Source organism: Micrasema longulum, unplaced genomic scaffold (genome assembly GCF_059751315.1).
Source record: "Micrasema longulum isolate JH-2025_06_02 unplaced genomic scaffold, ASM5975131v1 h1tg000087l, whole genome shotgun sequence".
Lineage (NCBI taxonomy): Eukaryota > Metazoa > Arthropoda > Insecta > Trichoptera > Brachycentridae > Micrasema > Micrasema longulum.
In genome coordinates this window covers 1,292,256-1,317,762 of record NW_028277293.1, presented here as the reverse complement: position 1 = coordinate 1,317,762, position 25,507 = coordinate 1,292,256, and the positions used below count along the sequence as shown (strand labels likewise).

The window sequence follows — 25,507 nt, the reverse complement described above, 5'->3', positions numbered from 1 at the left end:
ACGTAATTGATATAATGTGCTCGTGTTTGTCGTCACTGCGCTCGCCGTTCCTGACAACTCATTCGACCCACGGAGCTTTCAGGAGACATTCGTGCCGCTCAGGTAAGTGCACTACTTTCTTGAATATGTATCTATTGTGCGTCAAAGTTGCGTATGGTTATATTTATGCACTATAAAATATTGTTATCTTTCTAGGATTCAAAAGCAAAACGAATAAAAAATGTTTTTTTTACTGACTTTCCTTTTATTACAATTATTAGATAAAGTTTATTTGAAATTTTTTACAATTAATTATAAGTTTGAGGAAGAAATCTCAATATTATTTTGTTTTGTAAGGTAAGATATATCTACTTTTGTTGTGTTCAATTTTTTTACAATAAAAATACAAATAAACCTTAATTTTTTTTCATTTATCCATAACACAGTGACATATGTGGTGATACATTATTATTTACACAATTATTAAATACACAATCCAAAATTTGTGCGCTCAAACATATACACGTCGAATCGACGTATGGTTATCTTCAAAATACTGATGGTTATTTTCCTTTAAGGTTTAAAATCATCACCATTTCCCTATGCGCACCCGGTGGTTCTCCCGTCCATTGCATTGCTGCTCCGATTGCAGCGTACCTCGATCATAGTTGTTACATGGAAGGTAAGGTACAAGTCCAGAAACAGTGAAAGCACTCCCTCCACATACCCGAAAACTGCTTTAAAAACCGTGGAGGTTCAAGTTCCCTTAAAATAAAAATATTTTACGTAAATAGACGAGTTACCCTCAATAAATTTCTATTTTATACAACGCAATTTTCATTAAATTTAACTCGCCTGCTTTCATTGCCCCTGTGTCCTTGCGGGTTCGACACATTATATGGATTTAAATAACTCTTAACACAAACCATCACGCCGTTTCCCCGTAAAGGTAGGCAGAGAGGATAGAACGCCACAACACTCTAGCTTTGCATACAGATCTCGCTTCCTCTACATTCATACATCTTCTCATGCACGCGCGCCGACTATTCCGACTTTTGACATTTCCATCTTTAAGTATTTGTTGGATTTGGTCATGCCATGTCTTTCTCGGTCTTCCTCTATTTCTGCGTCCATCAACATTCGCATTGTAAATATTCTTAGCCGTTCTCTCTTTGTCCATACGTTCTACATGTCCAAACCAGCGCAGAGCTCCTTTCTTGATTTTGTCGATAATGCTTGTCTCAGCCTTACATAATGTACGGATCTCAATAGCTCTTAATAACATCTAAATTATAGGTTTTCTTTGTTTTTTCGTGAAAATAAATGCTTTAAAAAAATAGTAGAGAACATGCCATTAAAAGTATAATCCATCGCTAGCGACTACTTTCTCCCATATTTCTGGAAGCATACGAATACTATCTTGAAAAAACGACTCATATTTTGAAGTTATCCACAAATTGATCTATTTTTCAGCATATTTATAAACACGAAAGTGCTGTTTTTTTAATTTAGCCATAGCACAATGATATAAGTTTATGGTGTTCATTACTCAGCCATGCCATGACTCGTTGAACGGAACAATATCCCGTGAATACGGCGGGTGGGGTAGGACTTTTTGACTTTCCTCGCAACATGTGGCCGAGCGTTGTCATGATGTGAAATTTCTTTATCGTGTCTCTTCTTGTATTGCGGCCACTTGACCTCCAATACTCGGCTAACGCATCAATTGTAGTCGATAGCGATCACCCGAGATGGTTTCGTTAGGTTTGAGGAGCTCATAATACACTCCACCTAGCTGGTCGTGGTGCAGATCAAAGACGACGATGATGATGTACGGTAATGTTCCAACAGAGCATGGTTACCGTAAGTCTCCACAAGAACTCTCTTGCTTCCGCTGCAGATTTAAAAAAAAAGTTAGATAGTAAAATTCTTCTCAAATACCCTTTTTACGCACGAAATTCGATACGTTAAAATCTATGAGTAAATATGTAGTTTTCCTTTTGGCAGAATAACATAAACTATTATTTTAAAACCTTATGATGGAGCTTCACAATGAAGTTGTCATTAGTATCGATAGATAACACTATCTGTCGGGAAACAGCGGTAACGTATTCAAGTCCTTATTACTAACAACGCAGTGAGTGGAAAAATTGCCACTTGACTAAAATTGACATTTTTAAATTAGATAATGTTCTTGAATGTATTTTTATCCACCCGTGAAAACCTGCTAAAGATTTTTGTCTTCTTTTTTTCTTCTTCAGCCTTTTGTCCTCCATTGCTGAATATGAGTCTGGGGTCTTCCGACGCCTCTCTTATTCTCCAAAGATCTCCATCTTTAAATTTTAGGGGTTCATCTTATGGAGTCTTGTCTCGCAACATGACCTGCCTATAGCTTCAGTCTTGCAACACAATCCATGATATCCGCTATTCTGGTTCTGTTCTTAATTTCCGCATTTCTTATTCTGTCTATTAGACTTATACCAAGCATGGATATTTCCATGGATAGCTGTGTGCATTTGAGTTTTTCCACATTTCTTTTTGTAATTTAAGCTAAATTTTATACAGAGCAAAATTATTTTGTAGATACCTAAATAAATTATTCATAAAATTTTATGTAGTGAATGAAAATTATATATTTTTTTCCTTATGCGAGATATAATTCGCTTACAAAATTATTACTCCCTTTAACTCATTTTTTTCTTTTGTTCCAAAATTCATTATGCCAGAAAAACGCTTTACAGCGGCTCAAGTAGTATTTGTCAGCTCGTGTCAGTAGAGACACACAGTGTTGTGTATTTGGTTAGGAATAAAAAACCATGTGAAAATTAGAAAAAGAAGTGACGAAGAATATAATTGGAAGAAACGCAACAACATTATTATAAATAAATACGCTCTACAACATTTATGACATTTCTTTAAGAGATTTTTTCATTTTATTTAAAGTTTTTAAACAACCCAAGTTATTTATTTTATTTTTATTTGTTCATATAAAGACGCATATTACAAAAAAAAAAAAAACATATCCCTAACTCTATGAGGCCAAGAGCCCTGAGTTGAGTTGAGTTGGGATACAACAAAATAGAAAGTGGAAGCATGCACATACATTATTAAAGAATACAACAAATGACATAAACATCACGCTTAATAGTACCATTTATAAATCTATGTCTCCTGCTTATTATTCTCTAAGTATAATTGTCGCCCCGTGATCAAATTGTTGGTTCGTTTGCCTACCATACAAGAGGTCTCGTGTTCGATTCCCGATATGGTAGTCTTAAAATATGTATTTAACCCCTGAAACCCACTGGTTAAAAAAAATACATGCGTGGCGGTGTTGGATCAAATTAGACCCGTTTAAATGTTTGCCTTTTAGGCATTTTTGTGGGGTTTCTTTCATCACAATATGCTATGAATCATGGTAAAATTTTGTATACAATTTTTCATGATTCAGTTAAGGAAAATGATGTATCTTTTCACATAATCGATCATTCACAATGGGTCTAATCCGACCCATCTCCGGTAGGTATAAGTTACATAGTTGTATTAACTGAGCGTTATACTGATCATCGTATCGTTATTTATTTATTCATTTATTATGCGGCACAAGTGCCTTTTACAATAAGATAATAAAATGAGTTAGTCAGATATACAAAAATTAAAAAACAATATTAAAACATTGGTATTAAAAAAAAACAAAAATAACAACAAGAAGAATATATAAACACGTTTGTATGTCAGCAAACAAAAGATATTAAAAAAATCGATATATATGAATATAAAATGAGTCAACACCAGATCATTAGCATAAGTAGCTTTTGCAAATGATTCGTTAATCATTACCATAGAACATCATAATTTTTTTTCAAAAAGAGATGATTTGAATTCACAGAGACTCGAGCAAAAAATGTCTATATAAAAGGTACATTCGTTTCCTAGTCTGTGTGAAGGCGGTATAGGTGAGTGAAAAAGATAGTTGGTTTGAGAAGGGTGATAATAATATAGAGTATTATGTCTAGTTCTACGTGTTGGTATATTAATATTCTTAAAATCCTAATTATGTTCTAATTCTTATTCTTAAATGTAGGAGTCAGTGCTATACAAGCTCTTGACGTCACTGCGACCTGTGAAGATCTATTGTGACGGGTCACCGTGATTAGTTCTCGTCCTTAGAGTCAAGGTCTGTAAAGAGCCTGGCTATTGTGTGGAAGGACATTTGAAGGAAAAAACATGGAGTCATAATTTAATAATACCTTTTTCATAATTAATGCGAATAAACATAAAATTTTGCCCTCTTATTGAAAAATAAATTTTAACGCGTGCATCCCTCATCACTGTTATCAACCGACTGAAGACTGAATCTGTTTTAGACAACAGTCGCCGCAGAATAGCGTCTCAATCATCCTTGTTTTGACTTCTATCTTCGTGCTCTCTCTTGTAGAAAGTATCTGTGTTGCTGAATTAGCGAACATTCATTCTTCCCGTAGCAAGAATAAATAATATTTGGGAATTAACATTTAGCATAGTTGTACAAATTTTACTTTCCCAATAGGGTGTAAAAATCTCAATTTGAAGATTACAAAAATACGAATTCATCATTTGAAAAAATAAGAGAGATATTTTTTTTATTTTATTTTTTTAAATTATTTATTAAGGAAAAATATCAGTTGTTAAATAAGAATACAAAATATAATAAAAAGTACATAGATCCAGTTAAAGTTTTTTATAAATATAATGAAAGAACGTGTTACACAGTAAAGAGAAAAATATTATATTATATAAGACACGAGAAAAAAAAAAAGAGCTCGTAAGAAGGTTAAGGGATGAGGAAATAGAGTGGAGGAGAAGGATTTTCATAATATAGTTGACCAATTCAATATTTTGATATCATAATAAAATAAACATATTTAAATGAACATAAACTTATGTTTCATTTTACAGTGTTTCAAAAAGTTTTTTTTTTTAAGTCACCAAATTTTGTGTTAAAAATATCTAAATAGGGACAAAGTAAATTAAATTTGGAGCAGCTACGATAAATTAACGAGTTTTGATCATAATTTTTTTTGGGCGAGGAATTATAAAAAAATGAACTTGTCGTGTTGACTTTACGGGACAATAGATTGAAATACGCTCCAAGAGATATGGGCTATCGATAAAATTGTTTAAAATTTTCAAGATGAAAGACAGGTCAGAAATGCTTCTACGTTTAGTAAGGGAAGTTAAACTATGAAAAGAGGAAGAGTATTCATACGAGTCAAAATATGTAAAAGATTTACGATCCAGAAGTTGTATATTAAGTCTTGTGTCCTATGTCGACCAGTGTTACATCACAGCCACACAAGAGTTAACATCCTCAGGCTTAACCACCCTGTCTTTATGTTGATGAAATGATCATACGCTATTGTTGGTGTACTTATGCAGTATCCACTGCAACATGCTTCGAGTGTAATGGTCTCAATTGTCTTGGAGGAATAACTGTTTTAAAACAACTGTTTAATTTTTTACCTCCTTTAATTTGATATGCGAATGTTGTACTCTATGCACCATCAGATGTGTATTTTTAAAAAATATGTTTTATTTTTTATTTTTTCTTTTATTACGGAAACATACATTACAGTTACAAAGTTTAATATTTTACACAGTTAGACTTAACTCTAATGAACCAGGGAAGTTTCCATATTATAAAGCAATTATATGTAAGGTTATTAATGAAAGAATAAAAAAGAGAAGGAAAAAAAACATAAATGGAAGTTGTTTAAAAATTAAAATTGAAGTAAAAAAAAGTTATTTTAATGTTTGTAGTTTGTAGTCAGTATTTACAAATGGAAATAATATAAAAAATGAAGAAAATTTGTAATTGGAAATAATATTAAAAATGAAGAAAATTTGTAATAATTAAATGTCAAGAATTAAAATAAAAAATGAAAAACATGCTCAGATGTAAAAATAAAATAAAATAGTAATAACATTTGAAAAAAAAGGAAAAACATAAATACACAAATAATTTTAAGGGATTCAAAGAAACGATGAGAAGAATCTTTAAGTGAAATATTAGACAATAAATTTAAATCAATTTAAAAAACATCTTCAAAACTAATGACACATTAAAGTAAGAGCAGCAATATATTGATTTTGTATACATATATAATATAAGTAATAAAAAGTAGTTTAAAAGTATAAAAACATGTCAATGCAGCAGAGAAAAAAGAATATGTATGAAAAGTGTATGTATGATGATGATGATAATGTCTCGTTTGTGTATCTCAGTTAACATTAAACCTTTGTTTTGTATAGCGGAATGAATATATCACACTGTGATACTGGGCATGGGGCATTAAAATGATTTACGTAGGTTTGTGCACTGCCTTATTACATTGTTAGGGTTTCGTTAGATTCTCCGTATTATTAATGGCACTATCTCAGGTGGTGCTGCCGTATTTACTACCCGCGTGCGTGCTAACACTAAACCGAACCCCACGTGTCCACATTCTGTGCATATTGTGTTCCTATATCTGTAACCACATATCGAAACCTACGTATAATACCGCAACCCACAAAACGCGATTTTACAGGAGAAGGATTTAAATATTTTTTTGTCAGGTATAAATCTAAATATTGACCGATTTATTAAAAAAAATGGTCGGCATGTTTATTTTTGTGTATATTTTTTCCATGTGAGCTGACAAAAACAAGAAATGCTTTTCGGTAAATGTAAAAATGCACATACGATATTATACTTTGGAAAATATGTTAAGTAAAATAACGAGAGTATGACTTACGACATTATACTTCGTAAAAGACGTGGAGTAAAATATTGTAAATACAAATGACGTGCAACATTACATTGGGATTTGAAAAAAAAATGTGTGTGCAACAAACGATAGTTACTTGATACTCACAAACGATGTTTATAATCGTAAAAAGTATAAGCCCTTTAAATGCATACACTTCTATATTTCCTCCTGTAAAATGTTTTCCTTCTTTGTTGTAATTTATTGATTACATTTTAGTTATCCTTAACTTTGAAGTATATTTTTTATCAGAAATACCTTAAAAAATATTTTTTTATACTGTATATTTACTTAAAATAACAGCCTTTAGAGTATTACTTGATTGATGACACTATGTTTTTTACTTCTTAACGCAAGATATGGAAAAATGGAATAAACGTTGATGTTTAAATGCAAACAGAATTGTATAATATACGCATAATATTGTTGCGCATAATAACATTGTTGCACTTAATATTGTTCATAAAACCCTTGTAGTTTGTTTTCGTTACAAGCTGGTCTGAGAATATTTAACCTACAAAAGCTCCGTTAGCGTACTCGTTAACTGAATTTAGCAGGATGAGATAGAACTTAGGTATTTTGCAACACTGGCAAAAACCGAGTACCTAAGTGATTAATAATAATCCTTGTAATCCTTGAAACTCCCTCATAAGTTCAGTAAGGACGACTAAACTACCTTGTCCTTTGTAATGTACAGTAGCGCTCACAGAAATTGCATCACCTAATGTATTTATGTATTTACTGATTAAGATTTACATTCATTTTTATATAAGATGAAGAGCAGAGAAACAACAGGGAAAAATCAAAATAACAATGAACAATTAACATATTTATAGGTTACATTTGCAATTCACAATTTGTCGCTCAACTAAACAATAGTCTGCTCTAAGGCTAACAAATTGTGAATTTCTTTTTCTTTCTTTCCCACATTTGTTCCTATGTGGAGCATGTGAATATCACCAGTTGCCTCCAGGAGGCCCTTTCGCCAGTCAGCACTCTTGCCTCCTCTTACGTCAATCCAGCGCCCCTAGGTTCCGCCGAATAAAGTCAAAAGGTCGTCATCGACAGCTTTAAAAAGAGGCTAGAGTTTTAGGCTCTTCTGAGGTATGCGCAACACGTGTCTAAGCCAGGTCCATTACCGCAACCTCAAGACGCTTGTTATAGGAGGCTGCTGCGTCTGTTCTCGGACTTGAATTTTAGTTATAAAATCCAACCACCTGATACCTAATATTCTCTTCAAGCACTTACTCTCAAAGTTCAGAAGTTTGGTTTTCTGAGCTTTTGTAAGATGCCAAGGATATAGGTGTAATGGCATTGTACAAGAGTTGAATTTCGTGAGACATTTTGTTTTAACCGAGTAAAGATTATAGTTCCAGACAACATGCACCATGTGAAAAGTTGCTTCAGCAATCCCAAGGCGGGTTGCGAGCTCTTTGTGCATGCTTCCATCCACAGTTATGTGAACTCCCAAGAATTGAAAGCTGTCAAGTTTCTCGATCCTCTGTCCTTTATTAAAGAGAACCTTATCAAGGTCAGGACGGGATTTGTTTCACATTATTTGAGTATTTTTGGTATTAATATTAAGACACAGGCAGGTTGAGTTTTCCTGTAGTTTGTCAACAATTTCCTGAAAATCTCCCACAGAATTATTACCATCACTAACAAAAGTGCACTCCGCCTTAAAGTTGTGCGGCTTGGAGTATGAAGACGATGCGGTTCTTCTTGAAAAGTTTGTTGGTGATTTTCAGGAGTTGTGAATTTATTGGTTTGAAATGTAACAGTAATAAAGGTACTAAATACTTTTATTTTAAATTACGTTTAGTTTCATTTCTATAAAATTGTTTGGCACTATGCATTACTAATCTTATAATCATTTTTGCAATATACGACACGGGATTTTAGCCCTCAGGAGTTACGAAAAGGAAACGTGACATTACGTATGTTTATTATGTATTGAAAGATAAATAATAAATATATAGAACCCATCTTGAATTTGCGTGTATCGTTTGGAATCCACAATACATTACTTATATTGACAGGCTGGAGAAAGTACAAAACAAATTTTTAAAACATTTGAATTTCCTATGCTCTCTTATATTTCCAAATAATGACTTATCTCGACGTTTTCACAAACTGATTAACCTTGAAAAAAGGAGAACATTAATGGACCTCACATTCCTCTATAAAATTATTAACAGTCTAGCTGATTCGTCCCAGCTCCTAAATAAAATTCAAATTAACTGTCCATCACATGCCCTACGAAATCACCCAACCTTTAGAATACCTCGTGTCAATACGAACTATTGCCAGAATTCGTTTTTACACAGATCGTGTTCCACTTTTAACAGTATTTTTAATCATACAGGATTACAATCATTTAAAAATAGTGTATTGAAAACTTTTGAATAAAACTCCGGTTGGTCCCTTTTTCTCTTATATCACTCAAATTACATACATTAATATTATTATTATAAATTAAATTTCTCTTTTGAAATTTTGTAGTACTACTAAAATCGCTTTAATGAAATTTTATCGACTTCTCTTGGTTTAAAATCTTCTCCTTATATTGCTTTTTCAAATTTTAAAGATTACTTGCTATACTTGTTTTCCTTCTTTATTTTTTCTTTTTTCTCTGCTGCCTTTGGCATGTTTTTATACTTTTAAACTACTTTTAATTACTTATATTATATATGTAAATAAAATCAATATATTGCTGCTCTTACTATAATGTGTCATTAATTTTGAAGATGTTTTTTAAATTGACCTAAATTTAAATTTACTGTCTTACTTAAAGATTCTTCTCATCGTTTCTTTGAATCCCTTAAAATAAATATGTGTTTATGTTTTTCCTTTTTTAAAAAAATGTTATTACTATTTTATTTTATTTTTACATCTGAGCATGTTTTTCATTCTTTATTTCCATTCTTAATCCTTAATTACTCTTACAAATTTTCTTCATTTTTAATATTATTTCCATTTGTAAATACTCACTACAAACTACAAACCTTAAAATATTTTTTTTTCACTTAAATTTTAATTTTTAAACAACTTTCATTTATGTTTTCTTTTTCCTTCTCTTTTTTATACTTTCATAATTAACCTTACAATTAATTGCTTTTTAATATGGAAACTTCACTGGTCCATTAGAATTAAGTCCAATTGTGTAAAATATTAAACTTTGTAACTGTACTGTATGTTTCCTGAATAAAAGAAAATAAATTAAAAAATAAATAAATATATACTTAACAGCGTTTCCCTTAGCGAAATCTTTCTAATAATATGAATACCAGAGTAACGAGTTGTTGAGAATATATTTTATTTGTTTGGTTAATACAGATTGATGATTGGGTTTTTCGAGCATTAAATTAATCACAAAATTTCATTCCGTTACTTGGTTGATAGAATCGACAAATAACCAAAACAGATTAGAATGTACAAAAGGAAACTCGCAATATTCCGTAGTTCTTTTGAAGCGAATTATGTAAAAGGGGTCGGATAACTTAATTTTGTTGACACAGCATACCTAATAATAATCTTTCAATAGTTAATTGTTTCACATTCATTTTAAGATAAAAGACGAAAGTTAAACATAAATTAAGTACAATTTAGGCATAAAATAAGTTGAGAATGTTTGAATTGTGAAAATAATTTTTGCAAATTGGATTTTCAAAAATTGTGAATTGATTCAACGATAATATTTTCGTGCTATACTTATATTTATTTCAAATCCTTATTTTGATCTCCACTTTTTTTTTATTTTATATTTTAATATTTAATAACGTCGGGTTTCTGGCACAAGTTGGTAACTAAATTTTACTAGTTGTTAGATATTGTACTTTTTGAAATTAAATGCTCACTCCAAATCAACAATTCAAATCAAAGTGAGTAGAATTTTTTTATTTATAAAACACGAAAAAAAATTATTTACATAAAAATACACACTTTACTGATACAGTACACGTTTGGATATGTTAATTTATATTTCTGTCGTCTGTTTTATTTACAATCTATTGCAATATCGAAACTCAAAGGAAAATCACAGCGGTTTATAGAAGAGCAAATGGATAATATTTTTCACTATTCAGTGATAATATATTTACTAAATGTTATTAAATATTTGAATAAAACCACTTACTGAATTTTCTGTCTACCGGCTTTCAAACGTACCCGTCTCTTTGCCAGGACACCAATTAAACCAACATGCAAAACCCACTATAAACCTTCACTATAGTTGTTGCAGAAAAATAAAAAACCTACAAGCTATACATTTTAATATATAACCCTTACACCTATTAGGTTATGAAAATATTTTATGTTGTGGGAGCAATATTTGAAAAAAAGAGGGAGGGGAAGATGCAAAGGGCATGAATTTAATATCCTATCCGTTAATTTCAACGTTCAGCATAACATAGCACAATAAAATAGGGTGGATTTATTAAAAATTATTTTTGTAATTATTTCATTTATCAATAGGTAGGTAAACACACGAAACAGTACACCAATAGGCCTACAAATCTTCACTCGAGATTTTTTAGAAAAAATTTCACCCACGAGTAGAAACTTAATAAATAAAACCAATAAAGAAAATATTATACCGGACCAAGTGAATAAACACGATACGTGTGAAACGGGATTGTACATGACAGATACAATCAATCATTTTTAGAATAATAATATATAAGATTTAGTAAAATGTTTGACCAAAAGTTAATTCTTTAAATATGAATAGATTTATATCAAACTACTTCTTTAATAAACTTACGTCCATGTTGACTATTTTTTAAACCTCTTTCTAAGTACGTAAATATACTAATATGCTAGTATCATCAGTTTTACCGCTTAAATATAGACTGGAATTTTCAGTAACACAAATAATAAATAATAATAACGGTTCCCTGAGTAGAAAAGAAATGATTAAGAAGGTAACTTTTCCAAGAAATAATTTTATAAAATAAATTTTATAACGGGTTTTTTTGGTTATCGATTCCGGTAACCGTTTCCATTTAAGATCGCAATATTTAATTCGGAAATAAATTCGTTTGCTATCTACGAACAGAATTGTTTCATCAAGATATGGAATTTAGAATCTCTTTCAGAGCAAGCAATTTTCCTTTACATTTACCTCAAATAAGATATCTAGAAAGAATTTTTGCCGCAAAAAATAACACAATAGAATTTCTACGGCGGGTAACACGTAATGAAATTTTCTTCTCGATAACAACTAGGTCTTTTTCTGTCTAAAAATGAATGCTTGCTTTGCCTACTAAGTATTTTATGCGTTTAACTTCAAATGCTTTCTAATAAAAGTCAACGACGAACTGAAATTATTAATATTCAATTCCAAATTCATTTTTCCTTGTTAAAATCTTCTCATAATATCAATCCAAAGCAGAGTAAATAGCTTTTGGAAATTTCCTTTTCATTATATCTCTCATATAAGTTTTTTTTTCTTTTATAGAAACATAATGATTAAATTACATATGAAATATAAGGTTGAGAGTCAGACCAGTGAAGTATTTAAATAATAATTATACGTACATATTAAATGAGTATAACTTTAAAAAAAAATTGTTTCATGCTTAAGTTATTTATTTATTTATTACTTTATTATACTTTATGCCTTGGTCTCTTTGCAGGTGACGTTTCTTTGGAGTTAATAAGGACGATGCGAATGTACTGCAAAACGATGCCCTTCGATTTCATGTTTGATACAGTTAGAGTTGCTTTCTTTAAAACTGATTCGGGTATGTGGTAGATGCTTTCAATGTTAGAGTTGATGTATTAGATTCTATAGAAAATGATGATATTGCTTTATTCGGTCATTACAATATTTCAGGTGAAACGTTTTAGGACGTGTGTGTCATTGATTATGGACCATGAACTCCACAAATTCTTATATGTGTGCGTGCGTAAATATATATATATGTGTAATGTATGTGAAAGAGGGTGTGTTTCAACGGTCCCTACGTATACAATCGTATCTGCATTTTGCGAAGTTAACAGGAGAACAAAAACGGACTTTGACATTTTTTTAAAGAAGCTACCAGATACTGTAGAATTACCAAACATTTATTGGACACATGTTTGGCAATTCTATAGTTCCTGATAGCTTCTTAAAAAAAATATTCAACTTTATTTTTGCTCTCCTTAATAACTTTCGAAATGCAGATTCGATAGTATACGTGGGGACCGTCGGTTTGTGTGTATTTGTATGATAGTAAATGTAAGGGTCTGTATCTTTCGTATTTCAATAGACACATGTTTGGCAGTTCTACAGTATCTGATAGCTTCTTAAAAAAATATTAGACTGATTTATCCACCCTGCACAACTTTCGAAATGCAGATACGATAGTATACGTAGGGACTGTTGGTTTGTGTGTATTTGTATGATTTGTTAATGTTAGGGTGTGTGAAGTGTGTGCATCATTATATTTTATATATTTATTTCCCCTTAGGAGTAAACAGAGGCACGTATGCCCTCTGTTTACTCCTAAGGGGAAATTTCGTTATAGTAATAGTAGTATGATTATATGAAACTTTCGATTGGTACATTGGTAATATTGTCTTTTTTTTAAAACTAACGAAAGTTATTTTTTACATGTATGCTCTGAAAGAATATTTAAATAAAAAATAAAACACCTAAGAGCTTGGCCATAGTAATATGCATTTTGCGGTAGGGCGCGGTCACTATGGACACTACGTTTGTTACCATATGTTTGAGTTCACAGCGCCTGCGCCTCCTCGCAAAACATTTCAAATCATTATTTTTTTTCATTTCAATTCATTTGTCAGTATGGCCAAGCTCTAACGCTCGACACACGTTAGCATATTACGGAAATTCACTTTGAAAATCAGTGTTCAGTTAGACAAATGTATAAGAAAGACGCTCTTCGTGAAACCATGAATTTACTGCGTGACAAGTTTGGCGAAAGTATTTTTTCAAAATGGTCTTGTAAATATTGGCCTCCATGAGACTGTGATTTGATGCCATTGGATTATTTGTAATGGGGTTGTGTTAAGTCCTTGTCATATGGAAACAAACCAACTACAAAAATGAATTATAACACTGTTTTGGAAATGACACTGATTTGTTAAAAAAAAAGTGAGGCTAAGACAAGTATAATCGACAAAATCAAAAAAGGAGTGCTGCGCTAGTTTGGACATGTAGAATGAATTGACGGCGAAAAAGCGGCTAACAGGATTAACGATACGAATGTTGATGGATGCAGAAAACGAGGAAGACTGATAGACACGGCACGATCAAATCCAATAAATATTCAAAAATGGACATGTCAAAAGTTAGAATGATATGGATTTTTAACCCCCGTGCATACCCTTTAGGGTTATCAAATTAAATAAAATTGAATTATTCAATAATCACAGTATCAGCAGGTATGAGTGTTGGCCAAAGTTGGTTTGCAACCAGTAGTCTTTGAGTAAGTCTGCTGCTTTTAGGTGCGCCGCCGGTAACCGGACTGGAGGGTCATCTGGGAGCGTTCTGGTGCTCCAAAGAGTAGATACTAACATTTCCTATCACTGTCGACTTAAATGGGTTTGAACTGGGTGATGAATTTATTCAATTGATTTTTAATTCTCTTTGTATCATGTAGACGATGAGGAGGGTTTTAAAGCGACAGTGAAAGAGACATTGAAAGTTGTAAATGTAAATGCTTGTTCGTGGTTTTTCTTACTGAATTTGGTTAGTAGAGGAACAAACATTTAAAAAAAATGCTTGCTTGTATAAGTGAATCCGAAAAAAGACATTTAGTCTTTAAGCGGATTCATAGATTGTTGGCTGCACCCACTGGCTCATATTGTCAGTTTGGAAAATTAATTTGGCAAGGTGAATTTTATTTATACGGATTCACCAAGTTTCATGTATTTTAAATGAGATATTGTTATATATTTACAAAAATGTAGTGCCTTAATAAAGGTTTCTAGTACCTAAATGCACTATTAACACCAATATGCACCTATATAACTAAACAGCAACTTTTTTTAGTACATTAGGAAACTTCACGAAACTTTTGTAAATAGAAAAAAATAAAAGAAGTGTGAAATCCAATTAAGGTATTTTATTTTGGCTTATTCTTCCGTCCTAAATTTTAATATAGAATTCTACCAATTAAACTGCATACAAAATAAATAAAAAACAAACTCATTCCAATAAATCTGTGACTTGGATAAAAGGCCGATGGCGTCAATCGCAATTTACCGGATAGTAATTTAACAGCCATTTTGTAGCGGTATAGAGAACTGTTTTACCTATTTGATAACAAATATTAATAAAAAACATTACCACATGTACATGTTCATAATAAAAATTATATACAGTTGGGGAAAAAGTAATTTAGTATTCCGCGCCCTTTTATTTTAACTAAGAATATCTCGTTCATTATTGATTACATCGAATCATACAATACGGCGCTGTAAAGGTGTAAGTGTATACTACAAACAATTTTTTTGATAATATTGCGCTAGGTCGGTTCAGTCGTGAACTATCGTGCATCGAGTATGGGGTTTTAAATTTAGAAATTTGCCATATTTTACTTCCTGAAAGGGAAAAACTGTCGAAAGCGACCATACGGGGTCGATATTGTTTCGGTTCGTACTGCACAACAATGGTTTGAGCGATTTTGTTCTGGTGTAGTGGAGGTGAATGATGCACCACGCTCTGGCAGTCCTGTCGTCGAAAATGTCGATAAAATCACGGAAAATATTGAAATAGACCGTCATATTAGCGGTCGTAGCCTCGCCCAGGAGCTGAATATCGATTATGAAACCGTTTTGAACCATTGGCAGAAAGTTGGATTAGTTTAAGTTTTTAAAAATATCATTATTTTCTATCGTAAAAGACATAAGCCGTTGAATAAATATATTTTTTAAACTTAGCAAAAAAAATATGTTAAGTGAAATTCGTAAAAATAGAATATGAAAAACAGTATTGTTTGAGTATGTCCAAATGCTTGCAGACTGGCTGGAATTCCTCCGTAGGGAGTTGCTCATATTTTTTATTTTTTTTTAACAGAGAAGGAAAACATTTTTGAGAAGGGAATATGGAAGTCTAGGCATTCACAAGCATTTGGACATACTCAAACATTGTTGAATTAACTACCTGGTAAAAGAAGAAGTATAAAAATTGGAAAATTGTTTTTGGGCGTTGCCTAGTAGGTGATTTGGTTCAGACGGATGAATCTCACCCACGTGATAAAGGTTTCAGCCCTTTTATTTCACAAAAGTCAACAGATGGAAGAGTTGAGGAAATGTGGATGTTCAAACATGGGCAAAATAGTGAATGTTACACAGTGTGTAAAGTGGCAACTTAAACCAGTAAATGACAGGTCATAAGCCCTGTAAATGCCTAGACTTCCATATTCCCTTCTCAATTTTTTTTTCTCTATGGAAATAAAAATAATAAAAAATGAAAAACAGTAGATTTTCCGTAGGGGTAGGCAGAGAGAATAGAACGCCACATCACTTTGTCTTTGCATACAAAAATATAGTATATGTTATAAGCATAACCACGTAGTATCCTTGGTTAGTAAACGGTTAATCCGTTGCAGTTTACTGAGAGAGCTATAAATAATAATATATGTGCAGCTTACCGGCGACGTCAGCTAAAGTTGCATTATCATTGCACTTGACAAAGTTGGGGTAGAAGTTCACCATAATGATACCACCGGAATCTCGCTGTGGACAATAATACCAAACTTGTTACAAATTCAACCAGACTGATTTACTATTATAATGTGTTAGTAGGTATTGATATTGATGTTTTTTTAATAATCAATTGTCGTAAGAAGAACTGTTTTAAATTACAATATACATTACTAGTAATAAGGAAAGAATAATACCTAAACAATACATAATTCTAAAATTATTTGATGAATAAAATAATGAAAATGTGTAATAAGATATTTGAAAGTACGTACAAATATTGAAAAGAATATGAATGAATTTAAGAAAATTTGTCAAATTTTGTTGATAACATTTTATCCATCAATATAGTACGAAGTATTATTAAACTTTTAGCCCTTCAATGCCCATTTTTCCAATTCTAACAATAACATATTTTTACGTTTATTTTCTTTATGCAAATACTAAGAAAAATAATGTAAAAAAAAGTGTATTTTTTTCAGTTTTAATTTCATATTTTTGTTTATGGGGACAATCTGCTTCATCACGCTGCTTCAAGCTATCAGGTTAGAAAAGACTAGAATGTAAGGAAAACAAAAAAATAAAATTCTTATGAATATCTTTTTGTACAATAATTTTATTTATTTAACTTTTTGTGCATAATGTTATTTGTACGTTGGCAGGCTTATTGTCAAATGGCAATTTCTTCCAACCAACCAATAAAATAAAAGTTTTATTTTTATAATTCAAATTACAGAACATATTCAATAGAAAAAAAGATTAAAAAGCTAAAGATATATAATAATAGAAATAAACGTATTTGTTTATAAATTACCTTAAATCAAAACTTTTACTCAATGGGAAAAGGGAAAAAAAGAGGAAAGCACCCCTTGAACTTTAAATAAATTACACTTTTGACAGAATACGTTCAATTGATTTTTTGTTTTAAATTTTATCAAAAATTTATACCCTGGTGGCGACTTTTTAAAATAGATTAAAATGGCTAGTATGTATACAATATAATAAACTATAGAATGATCAACATGTTTGAAATCACTTTTATACACCGATTATCGGTATGTAGGAGATCGTCTAGATTAGGCATTGTAGGGTTAGTATGATTATAAGAGCATGTGAAGCGACATACTAATCATCTCACCAGCATGTAAAAAAAATAACAAACGCTGCGATTAATGTACCAATATGCAGTACATTATGTACCAAAAGGGGAATGATAATGGTGATTTTTGCAACTAATTCAGGCTTAAAACGGGCTGCGCTCAAAAGCCTAATTACATCGGTTTTCACCACTTTACGAGTATATGATTAATTTTTTTAAATTTTTCTTGTGTCCGAGTGCAACAAAAAATACAATTTGCATTGTTAGAGAAAATTTTAGTGAAAGGAAAATGAAAGTTTAGACATTTTCATGGCTAATGACTTCCCATTTATATATTTTTAAACAACTTATTACACATTTTTTGAGACAGTCCCAACTCTATGGAATTAAAAGTTTTGTGTGGAATTAAAAATTGGGACGAGTAATTAATTAACACTGACAAACAAGTAAACTACCACAAATATTATATTGGATCAGAAACAATAATAATTTAAAGATATATATGGCACATCAATATGGTAAACAACAAACTCAAACATTCGGAAATAAGTTTCTCATTTAATTAGTTGGTTCACCATTCTGGATATGTTTGAACATCTCCGAGAGGATACCCAAAAGAAATCGAACCAAAATTTTCGCATTGTTGGAAAAAGTTTTTTAAAATTGGTTTTTGTGATGCATGACGGTGCTTCTGTCGTTATTTTCTTCATCTCAAGAACTTCGTTAAAACGATATGTTTTTAACTCTTTGTTTATTCAATGGAATAAAAAAAATGCAAGGGGCTAGATCTGGTGAATAGAAGGATCGGGCGCGCCGGTCATACCATTTCTGGTGAGAATTGGCGCACAGAGAGGGTTGTGTGAGAGCGAATAAGGCAACTATCCTTCTCATCCCCAAATCTTCAAGTCACTCTTAAATGCTCCACAACTTCTTCGATGGTCTTTCGTCTGTTTACTAAGATGATTTGGTGAATTTCAACGACGTTTTTGTCTGTTCGGGCTGTTGAAGGACGTCCAGAGTGGGGATAGTCATTGATTATCATTTCGCCTCTTTGAAAACCAAAAAACCATTCAAACATTTAAACTTATCAAAAGTACCATGTTTGTAAGCCGTTAATAACATTTCAAGAGTTTTTGTGTTAGTTTTCCCGAGCAGGAAGCAAAACTTTACGGCCGCGCGCTCGATCATCCATAGCAAAAACGACGAGCACACAAAACAACTGTCACGAAAAATCACACCAGTCAAACTAAATCTTCTTCAGCAACGACAGTTAGCAATCTGACTAAAAAAGTAGTTCTACACGATCCTTCTAGCGACATCTGATGCTACAAAAACTCCGCCCATGACAACATTCGTTCGGTTTCTTTTGGGTACCCCTTTGTTCATTCATTCTTTTTTTTTGTCAACGAAAATTTGTACCAACTAAAATCCTGGACGAGTGTTTTTGATTCGATGGTTACTTTCAAAATAAAAACTTGGAAATGGAAAACGGGTGGAGATTAGTCCGCTGGTGGAATAGTGGTTGGCGCGGTCACCTACAAAGCTTATGTGGAATATCTTCACACACGTGTACACGCACGCCTCATATTGAGAATGTGGTTGGGAAAATATGTGTAGTTATTTTACTAACAATTGAATTGCTCGATAGTTTTACAACAACAACAACAAACCGTTACGCCGTTTCTCCGTAAAGGTAGGCAGAGGATAGAACCCAACAACACTATCTTTGCATACAGATTACGCTTCCTCTACATTCATACATATTCTCATGCACGCGCGCCGATTATTCTGACTTTTGACATGTCCATCTTCAAGTATTTATTAAATTTGGTCATGCCATGTCTTTTTCGGTCTTCCTCTATTTCTGCACCCATTATCATTCGCATTGTAAATATTCTGAGCCGTTCTTTCGCTGTCCATTTGTTCTACATGTCCAAACCAGCGCAGAGCTAATTTCTTGATTTTGTCGATATTCCTGGTCTCAGCCTTACATAATGTATGGATCTCGACATTTGTGCATCTATCGTACATTGTTTTACCACGCATTCGCCTGAGAGATCGCATTTTGACAGAATTTAACCTACATTCATCCCTGTTTTTTCAAGTCCATACTTCGCTCCCATACATCAGGGACGGGACCAGGACTCCGTTGTGAACTGCCAATTTTGCCTCTTTTGACAAACATTTATTTGCCAAGGTCGATTTGAGTGCACCGTTCACTCTGTTCCCGGCACTTACCTTCCTTTCAATATCTTTCTCAGTAATTCCATCTCTAGAGAACATACTTTCAAGATACACAAATTCCTCTACTTGTTTTAGTATAACTCCATTCACAGTGATTTCACATTTAGTCATACTTTCATTTCTTTCAAAAACCATCACATTCGATTCATCGACGTTCACCAGCAAATCGCTCTCTTGCATACATCGTAGGCCTTTGTTACCAAAAATTGCAGTTCCTCATTGTTGTTAGCAAGAAGTACAGCATCTTCAGCATACAAAAGACAATTGACATTTAAATCACCCATTTTCGCTCCCATTCTTAAGCCTTTCAGTTCTTTCATGCAGTTATCGATATACACGCTGAACAGCCATGGTGACATCACACATCCCTGCTTCACTCCTTTATGAATGTCAAACCACGATGTGTATGATCCGTTTACCCTAACACATGCTGTGTTGTCTTTATACAGAGAAGCAATAGCACGCGTTAGATTTCCGCTCACTCCGTACTCTGATAACACCTTCCATAATTTTTCTTTGTCAACTCTATCAAACGCTTTTTGCAGATCGACAAATGTACAAAAAAGCTTTTGGTTTTTAGCTTTTGATCCATACATCCTCTTCCATTCATAAAACCGCTCTGAATATCCCACACTCTATCCTTTTTAACTTTTCTTACTCTCTCAATTAGTATTCATTTTGCGAACAGCGCTCAAAAGGCTGATTGCTCTATAATTTCCGCATTCTGCTCTTGAACCTTTTCCCTTGTATAGAGGTATAACAACAGCCCTTATCCAGTCTGGAGGAGTGTATTCTTCCTCTAAACATCGATTAAAAAGTTTGTGCAGCCATACAAAAAATATTTCACCACCCGCCTTTATAAACTCTGCAGCAACATTATCAAAACCTTGCGCTTTTCCATTTTTCTTATATTTTGCAGCAATTCTTATTTCTTTTATTTTTATCTCTGTCGTACCATCCTGTTTTTCCAAGTCCATTCTTTGCTCCCATACATCAGGGTCGGGACCAGGACTCCGTTGTGAACGGCTAATTTTGCCTCTTGTGACAAAGTTATGTAAATATATTAAGAGCCATGTTTATTAATGTTTTCGAGTATTGAAAATTATTTTCTCCTAAGACGGCAATAACTAAGCCGCCTTGAGATGGGTAAAACCGCCAAGTTTAAGCGTCAACTATCGACCAGCTTAAGCCCGTTAGTTTGAGTATCTTGAGATTCTCATTCCACTTAAACTTCAATTCTCAACTAAGTAAAACTTCACAGAGCCTTGACACAACTAAGCGGAATTGCGTGTAACTGTCACATTTCTTAGGTACTTCAATTTTATGAAATAGAGAACTCCGTCGTTAGATTTGTCTTTTGTTCGGCCTCTAAAATAATTTCATATTTAGTGTATATCGAAATGTTTGTAAACATTGACTGGATTCCACACACAAAGAGGACGCATCTCCGCTCGGTTTCCCTTTTCAGGATTTTTACCTGACTGTAGCCATCAAGATTCTAGTTCTATTTCACACGCAGATCTCTATTCTTCATTCATCTTCTGCCCAGACACCACCATTTTAATTTAATTTCACTCAAATAGCTGAATAGCATAGAATTTATTTCATCATTGCACAAAAACATGTAGCACATTCGCTAAAATAGTCATAACATAATTTCTGAAAGAGCCTAAAAACGAATAAAACACGTAATCTTAAAACCATTTTTTTAATTGTGTTGTTTTTTTATCCTTCAGAGCAATTCCGATGTGTCAAATATAATCAGATGTGTTTTAAAACATGCTGTAACATTATTTTAAGAAAATTTCGACTGTCATAAAATACAGTTAAAATATGACACTTTTTAAGAATAGTGGTGCTCAAATAATTTAGTAAAAGTGTATGTGCTATATACAGCTATCACGCGGTTAAATCGTAAAGATAGAGTTATGTTATTCTTTTAGCATCTGAAGGTTTTTTATAATTCAATATGTAAACTTTGTATTTAATTTAAGGTTCATACTGTAGACACTATTTATAAAATAAATTCTATTTTACAAATTTATAAAGAAGAAAAAATAAAAGAATTTGATATGAATAAGTCACTCAGATACCAACATAATGTTAAAATTCCTAAATTCCATACAATTCATGGTCAAACTAGCCTTGTCTTCAAAGGTGTAAAAAATTATAAGAATCTTCCCAATGAACTACAACTATTAAAAATAATATATCAATAAATAAATTAAAAGTTAATCTCAAGAAATTTTTTGAACTCGTGTAAAAACAACATTAAATTTTAATTAGCATGAATTTATCATTGTTTTATGTTTTTTCGTTATATATCCTTTTTTTTTCTCATGTACTAGTATTTAAAATTATATAAACTCTAAAATAAATATAAATAAACAACTAAAACAGTGTAAGTCACTCTCTTTTTTTTGGAGAGTTACAGTGATGACATTTACTAGATTTGTAAAAGTAGATATGATTAGAATTTTACAAAAAAATAAATTATATATTAATTAGAAACGAATTTGGTGTTAAAATATAATTAACACCGACTAACATACTCAAACTGTGCTAGACCTAGATTAAAGAAAAAAGACCTCAAATCGATCTGACTAATATTTTGACAATATATTACGTGTTTAAAAATTGAAAACTAAGCTAAAATTTATTTTTTTTGAGTTATGACTACTTTATCGGATTGATAATGTCTTAAAACAATAGGCATTGGCCATGCCTTTGTGGGTTTTTTTGTGTTAATGTACTAGTTTTTTTGTATTTCTAACTTATCTAGTTTATCTATTATAAAACGCAAAGAAAAAATAATAAACTAAAAAAGTAATTACAGAATATTAAAAAACAAATTGATGAAACCAGGTCCAAAAAAGTAATCCATGAATGAGAATGTTCAGTGCTACATAAAAGTGTACGAAAATGTTTCTCGAAAATGAACGGAAATATTAATAAAAATGAATTGAACAATGTTTGATTATGTCCAAATGCTTGCAGACTGGCTGGATTAGATGGAATCAAACATTGTTGAATTACTACCTGGTAAAAGAAGAAGTATAAAAATTGGAAAATGGTTTTCAGGCGTTGCCTAGTAGGTGATTTGGTTCAGCCGGATGAATCTCACCCACGTGATAAAGGTTTCAGCTCTTTTACTTCACAAAAGTCAACAGATGGAAGAGTTTAGGAAATGTGGATGTTCAAACATGGGCAAAATGGTGAATGTTACACAGTGTGTAAAGTGGCCACTTAAACCAGCCAATGACAAGTCATATGCCCTGTAAATGCCTAGTCTTCCATATTCCCCCAGAAAATTTTTCCCTCTCTGTTGAAATAAATTTAAAAATGAATTACTTTGAAATTCGTCACAAGTTATTAAAAAAAACATATAATAGTGTGTCGTGATAGAAATATTAATATTAAAAAACACTGAACTTTCTCATTTCATATAGTCAGGATCTTCACGTATTTGGATAAAGTTCACGGATGAAATTTTACGCAACTGAAAGGGGAAACATTTTTGATAAAGGGATATAAAAGTCGATGCATTTATAGAACTTAATACCTGTCATTGGCTGGTTTGAGTAGCCACTTTACACACTGGCTAACATTTACCGTTCTGCCTATGTTTTGAAATTCACATTTCCTCAACTTTACCTTCCGTCGACATTTGGTTCTTCCGGTTTACTATTGAACTAACATACCCTTTCACCATCACAACTGGGAAAATCAGATTGATAGTCACGTCCACACATATTATCCATTCAGTGATGGTGTGGACAAATTGACCATGTAGACTGAAGTGTAGTTACAAACAAAGGTATTGAAAGCATTAAATGGATATTTTTAATAAGGCGAATCGTTTATAAACAAAAAAAGTTATGATCTGTTCATGAATGCTTAAAATTTGTTTTTGCAATATGCGGAACAGAAAAAAGGCCATGAGATCTTTAAAACGGATCTGGATAAGTGAGCGGGGATTTTGATCAATTTTCGAGTGTGTCCAAACGCTCTCAGACTGGACATACTCAAACACTTCTCTTCACAAAAGTCAACAGATGGAAGAGTTGAGGAAATGTGGATGTTGAAACATGGGCAGAATGGTGAATATTACACAGTGTGTAAAGTGGCCACCTAAACCAGCCAATGACAGGTCATAAGCCCTGTAAATGCCTAGACTTCCATATTCCCTTCTCAAAAATGTTTTCCCTTTCTGTTGAAATAAATTTAAGGGGCTTTTGATGTTGTCTTAACTAGCCAATGAGATGTCAAAAATGTTATCCATCTCTGCTGTAGTGAATTTCTACGTTGATAACTTCTTGGGGAGTAAATTCCAGCCTCATCTACAAACATATGTACCTGTGTACCCAAAATATTGTTAAATGAAGAGTTATCCTAAAATAAAAAATATATTATATCGTCGTAACCGTAGAACAACGACACTTGTGATTTTCGTCAACTTAACATAAAAGTGGTTTAAATATTTTTTGCTTTTCATTAAATAACTTACAGTGCAAAAGTGTATCATTTAATACTTGAGTTAGCAATATATGTTAAACGTTTTTCAAACCTAGAATATAAAGCCTTTATTTAACCTTTTCAAGATCAAACACAAATTAAAGTATATGTCGCATTTTTCGCACATCCGTCGTTGTTCTACGATAATTACAATATAACGCCCGGATACGGAATAAAAACGGTTGTTGGTCGACTTACAATTGATTTGATGATATCGTCAGGAACGTTCCTGTTGTGCGGGCAGAGAGAATAGACGGAAGAATGACTGAAGATGACGGGAGCCTTGGACAACTTGATTACAGCTCTACTGGTGTTGGCACTCACGTGGCTCAGGTCTATGACCATTCCTAGGCGATTCATCTCACGTACCACTTGCTGGAAACAATCCAAATAGACCATACTGAGGATATCAGAACACCGACCCTGTTAAATAAGAGTCCAAGTGCATAAAATAAAATCAATAACAGATAAATTGCATATCAGACGACATAAGACGGGAATATTTTAAAAGACAGTCAGTAATGCATAAGGCACAACCTTGGTAAGCAAAAATTTAAATCACTAAAATATTTTCTTGTACCACATTTTTTATTACACTCGACTTTGTTGTAACTCAAAAAGAAACTTTTTTTTTCAAAAAGGAACTATGTAAAATAAAATTCAAAGTTATATTGTCGTTTTCAGAATCGAACCCGGAACCCCCCATGGATTAGGCAAGTCACAGGAGCCGCCATTTTATACAAAATTATGATATTATATTTACACTTTTGCATAACGTTTCTACCTCTCTAATTTAGCAAGATTCTCATGTTAAGAGAGGGAGTTTCTTTTACAATTGAAGAATTTTTTTTTTTATTATTTTAAAAAGTCAATTATTAACTTGATATTCCGGGAATAACAGTGGCACAACTTAAAAACTCAGTTTCACAAGAAAGCATTTACGTATATGCCCGCACATATAAACAAACATTCATTCGCAAAACCGCAGGCACAATTTAAAGTTTAATCACTAATGCCAGTTTTAAAACAATTATTAAAATTAAGTAAAGAAATATTGAATGACATTGACATATTCGCTTTCAAGGGTTACTTTTAAGAATTGTGCAATTATGTGCGGATAGAAAACATGTTCAGGAAGATTTCTTCATAATTAACTGAAAAACATAAATTTTAGACTTGTAACATTGTAATCGCTCAGATGTAAAATAATATGGAAAGTTAGTTA

At 32.3% G+C, this 25,507-nt stretch overlaps 1 protein-coding gene across 1 annotated transcript in view; it reads right to left on the bottom strand.

Annotated features, from left to right (window-relative positions):
• LOC148284817 (dipeptidase 1-like) overlaps positions 1 to 25,507 on the bottom strand; it is a 134,780-nt gene that overhangs the window by 51,575 nt on the left and 57,698 nt on the right. Inside the window, exons 7-8 of the mRNA XM_088234741.1 lie at positions 24,481 to 24,657; positions 16,373 to 16,457 (exon numbers count right to left, since the gene is read on the bottom strand). Coding sequence (XP_088090867.1) covers positions 16,373 to 16,457; positions 24,481 to 24,657 — 262 coding nt within the window. The remainder of the gene's footprint in view (positions 1 to 16,372; positions 16,458 to 24,480; positions 24,658 to 25,507) is intronic.